The sequence below is a fragment of the Spea bombifrons genome, chromosome 4 (genome assembly GCF_027358695.1).
Source record: "Spea bombifrons isolate aSpeBom1 chromosome 4, aSpeBom1.2.pri, whole genome shotgun sequence".
NCBI lineage: Eukaryota > Metazoa > Chordata > Amphibia > Anura > Pelobatidae > Spea > Spea bombifrons.
In genome coordinates this window covers 109,108,468-109,113,748 of record NC_071090.1, presented here as the reverse complement: position 1 = coordinate 109,113,748, position 5,281 = coordinate 109,108,468, and the positions used below count along the sequence as shown (strand labels likewise).

General features: G+C 42.6%; 1 protein-coding gene across 1 annotated transcript; it reads right to left on the bottom strand.

Moving 5' to 3' along the window:
• Positions 1-234: 234 nt before the first annotated feature.
• Positions 235-1,146, bottom strand: LOC128490822 (olfactory receptor 11L1-like). The gene has a single exon (XM_053462909.1). The coding sequence runs from the start codon at positions 1,144-1,146 to the stop codon at positions 235-237; it is 912 nt and encodes a 303-aa protein (XP_053318884.1).
• Between the last annotated feature and the right edge of the window lie 4,135 nt (positions 1,147-5,281).

Below are 5,281 nucleotides of genomic sequence, written 5' to 3'. Positions count from 1 at the left end.
GTGGAGTGTTTGAGACAGACTTAAACAAAGCTCATGTCATCTCCCAAATGTGTTTTTGGTTGCCTCATAACTGGGTCATTTGGCCATTTTAATGAAGTGTAGTTATCTTGCGTTTTTACTGGGCAGGAAATATCAACCAGAAAAATAATAAGTAAGCACCATCAAAATAATAATAAAAAAAAAACATTTTATTGAATAGATTGAAAAATATACATATGTTTAATTTCAGCTGGGTCACCTTGTATTTTTCACATATTTTCTTAGTGCCTCTTTAATGTCTTTATTTCTGAGGCTATATATGATTGGGTTAAGCATCGGGGTCACCACGGTGTACAACAAAGACAGGACTTTGCTAACAATCAGCGATTGACCTCGAGTTGGAAGAACATATATAGAAATGAGAGTTCCATAATAGATGAAGACCACAGTCAGGTGGGAGCTGCAGGTGGAGAAGGCTTTCTGTCTTCCGGTAATAGATTGAATCTTTAGAATAGTAAAGAAAATATATGTATATGATATCGCAATGAGAATGAATGGGGAGATAATGATGGGGATACCCAATATTGTGACTTCTATTTGGCCAATTAATATGTCTGAGCAGGAAAGTTCCCATAATGGAAAAAGGTCACAAAAGAAATGGTCAATAACATTTGGTCCACAAAATACCAACTTAGATGTTGTTACGGTTTCAATTAGTGGAACAGAAAAACTAACGATCCAAGTAACGATGATCACTCTTAAGGAAAGCAGATGGCTCATTAAAGATATGTAATGTAGAGGGTGACAGATGGCCAAATATCTGTCATAAGACATCACGGCCAGAATAAGACACTCAAAACACTCAGAGACACCAAAAAAATAAAGCTGAGCAAGGCAGCCAACAAGCGGCATCATTCCACGAAGCATGTTAGGGACGATATCTGTTGTGAGTAAAATGTCGGATATGGAGAGTTGAGTAAGGAAGAAGTACATGGGAGAGTGCAAGTTTCTGCTCCGTGAAACCAGCACTATGATCAGAAGGTTTCCAACTATCGTGACGCAGAACATTGTAAAGACCAGAACAAAAAGGCCCACTTTTATGCTCCGGGACGTCTGAAATCCCAAGAGGTGGATCTCCGTGACCCTGGTCAAATTCCTCTTGTTCATTGCCTAAGGGTAGTGAAAACATGCAAGAAAGAAAAGATCATTCAGATAAAACTCACAATATAATATAAAGGCAATGTTAAGGTTGTTGGCTCGTCACAGATCAAGTGGTGGAAGCCAATCACCAACTCTTGCCTATTATGGTGACCCATTTGCATGGACATTCCTCATGTTTCTTCCAAGGTCCATCTCAGCTCACATGCAGCTGGACAAGCCAAACCTTTGAAGCATGAGAAGAATTAACGAAGTAAGCTAATGCCGGGCACGTAGAACCAAAGGAAATTGTTCAAGTATGTTCAGTTTATGTAAAGTACTTGTAAAATCAACTAAATAATCTCAGAAATACTATGATAATAAAACCACAGGATTAAAACTGTACTGTCCAGGGAGATGGATGACATTTTAAACTTCGCCCCAGGCGGCGTTTAGTCTTTGGCCGGCCCTGAGACTCTGTTTTACAAAACTATGCCCAAGAAGATGTGAGAAGAAACAGTCCTGTGTAACATTGATACAGGGACAAGGAGGTGGTGGGTAAGGAAGGCAGGGAGACATTCATGAATGAAAGTTTAAGAGAACATGAATTAGAGTGTGAAAGCACAAGAATGTAAGAGGGTGTGAAAGAGAGTGAATGAGGTTGAGTGACAATGAATTTCCTTTTCGGATGTAAAATGTCCTCTGATTTTTGTCCGAAAACCGAAAGGGCAGGAAACAAAATTCTTTGTCTGAAAACCAATCAGCCAAAAACAAAGCAAAATGTGTCCGAATTGTTTCTGGTTCATTAGCACAAGTCTGTTAAATATTGATAACGGAACCAAATTTATCACCCATATCTGAACGGGGCTTGAACACTCTTTTAGCAGAAGTGTATTTATTACCTAGCGCATGTTTTTTTGTTTTGTTTTTTACTGATCGGTGTAATCATTTTCCAGAGGTTTGGTTTAAAAGTTAACTTTGTGTATGCAGGTGGCATGTATCAACCATTTTGAATCCATTACCTTTTCTTCAATATCAAGCAACGACTTAACAAAAGGGGGGGGGATTTCAGAGATGTTCACAACATGTGCAGATATTTTAATCTGTGAACACAATGGCAAGGTTTCATTCAGTGAGTAGAAAGGTAGAAAATAAAAAAAAAAACGGAAAGATTTTCTTTGATGTTTATATTTCATTATTTAGATGTAATTATTAAATTATTAATTTAATTTATTTTTTTTAATTTGTCTGGTGTAGAAAATGTGCTGTAGAATCCCAAATCCAACTGTCCCCAATCCAATGCAACTTCTCCGAATCTCTCTTTCCGGTTCCTGCCCGACAATGGGATCTAACACTAATAGACTCACTGGGTGATGTTCCCTGCAAACCAACTGCAAAGGCCACAGAGTACCGCTGACCACTTGGGTAGACCTTTATGAGTTAAGTATGACCTGAATCACTTGAGTCAAACATGTAGAATTGTGAAACGTACCTTTTTCAGCGTTATCAGCGATCACAGCGCAGGGACGCAGGCGAAGGCAATCTTTACGACTGCCTTGAGTCAAAGGAAATGGATGAATATGAAGCTTTATATAGAGCTTGAAGCAGGCGACACGTTTGGTAGATAACGACATTGGGGTCTAGAATTACTCAGAGAATTTCAAGGCGATCCCAGAAGATCAACGATAGGTGTCCGAGAGGAATATTAACACAACAGGTTTGGAAATGATAATTAGAAATCAACAAAATCTCTTTTTTAACCAACTGTTGGAATTTGTGAATGTTTAAAATGCCCTCTATTGAGCAAAAAAGAAGAAGAATATTTTCAGCAGGTCTCATGAATGATGAGCAGCTCTCATGAACGCCCTTCAGCATGATTTCTAACACATATGTTTGACTCCACTAGACCTCTAAACCTAGCAACAGGTCCTTTAAGTCCTGTAAGTTGCGAGGTGCGGCCTCCATGGATGCGCCCTGGTGCCGTGTGTTCTCCAGGTAAGAGACGCACCCGGCCATCCACATGATGTAAGAAAACATGATTGATCAGACCAGGCCTTCTGCCATTGCTCCGTGGTCCAGTTCTTATGCTCACAGGCACTTTTGTCAGTGGACAGGGGTCAGCGTGGGCACCCTGACTGGTCTGCGGCTACGCAGCCCCATATGCAACAAACTGCGATGCTCTGTGTGTTCTTAAGCTGGAGTAGCTTGTCTGTTGGATATGACCACGCAGACCAGCCATCACTCCCCTCGCGTGCATCGAGGTGCCTTGGCCGCCCATGACCCAGTCACCTCCTCACTGCTTTTCCTTCCATGGACCGCTTTTGGTAGGTGCTGACCACTGCAGGGCGGGAACCCTTCACAAGAGCTGCAGTTCTGGAGATGTTCTGACCCAGTCATCTCGCCTTCACAGTTTGTCCCTCAGATCCTTACACTGCCCATTTTTCCTGTTTCTAACATCAACTTTGAGGATAAAGGTTCACTTGCTGCCCAATATATTCCCCCCACTGACAGGTACCATCATAACAACATTATCAGCATTATTCACTTGACCTGTCAGTTACCATATTTGCCCGAATATAGGCCGCACTTTTCTTTAAAGACTTAAAGCGGGGGTGCAGCCTATATTCCGGGTTTAGCGCAGGGATGCGCAATTCGTATCCCCCCACGCCCAGGACATGCAGTTCTGGGTGCCGGGCGGGTGTTTTTTATTTTTCTTTCATTTAGCAGCAGAGAAAGCAGCAGGGTTAGGATTGGGTGCTCCACCATAGAAGCCCCAGCAGAGGTTGTCTACACGTATCGCAGACGTTGACCGGCACTTCCGCCGGTCTGGGGATGCATTGGTAAGTCTGGGGATGGTGGCATTGCTAGGGGGCAGAACGCATATCTGGGGGGGGCAGAGTGGCATATCAGGGGGCAGAGTGGCATATCAGGGGGCAGAGTGGTATTTGTAGGGGGAATAAAGCATATCTGGGGGTGTAATGGACCAGGCAGGGTAGTAGGAGATCCGCAATGCAGAGCCTGAACACGAGCCAGAGCAGGCGAGCAACCAAGAGAGTAGGCACAAACAAAGCCGAGGTCAAGGATTGGAGAAGTCAAGATCAAAGTGAGACGAAGCCGAAGTCAGGACTGGAGCAAGCAGGATAATCGTGAAGCAAAGCCGGGGTCAGGATTGGAGAAATCAGGATCAACGGGAGACAAAGCCAAAGTCAGAGTCAGAGTCAGAGTCAGAGTCAGAGTCAGAGTCAGGAACAACGAACTGCAAACGGAGCCCAGAGCAGGAGATAAGAATCTCTTTGACAGGCAATCCATGCACAGCTAAAGTGCCCTTAAATAGCCCAGGCAGATAACCCCGCCTCCAACTACTTGCAAGGAAAAAACAGGTACTGTTCCTTTAAATCGTAGTTGCACATGAGCAGTAGTAACTGGTCGGCCATCTTTGATGTGGCATGAGTCCTCAAGTTCCGGCGGCCATCTTTGGAGTAGCGCGCGCATGCACGTAGTGCACGAAAGGGGTAGCACGGTGACCCGAGGCTCTAGTGCGGCGGCGGGACACGGTTATGGCCGTAGTTACAGGCCGGGTGGTTACAGGGGGGGCAGAGTTGCATATCTGGGGGCAGAGTGGTATTTGTAGGGGGAATAAAGCATATCTGGGGGGGCAGAGTTGCATATCTGGGGGCATAGTGGCATTTCTAGGGGGCAGCGTGGCAAATCTTGGTCAATTCAACAAGTTTCGTTGCAACCATCATAGAAAAAAATTAGCAAAACGTTTGTTTCTCCAACTGTTTTCATTTTTCTTAACATATCATTCATACAAAAGTTTGGACTCTACATATAAAAATGGCATTAAAAAAAAAGCCCTAAGCATCCTTGGAAATAATTTAATTTGCGTGGATATACTAAAAAAATAAGAAAAGGGGAGTCATGGTTAAAGAAATTTATGGTAAAATGTTTTCAGTTACAAAAATTTCCCCAGTGACGAAGGGGTTAATATATTTTCATTTCTATGTAGCATGATATATTATGGCGATATTTCAAGTCAGAATATCAAGAAGTTACTAAAGTTTTTTTTAAAACCTTCAAAACTTATGATGCCGCAAATACAAACTTTACTGATTTCCCTACGGAGAAAATATTCAAAGTTTTTTTTTTTTTTTTTTTTTTAATA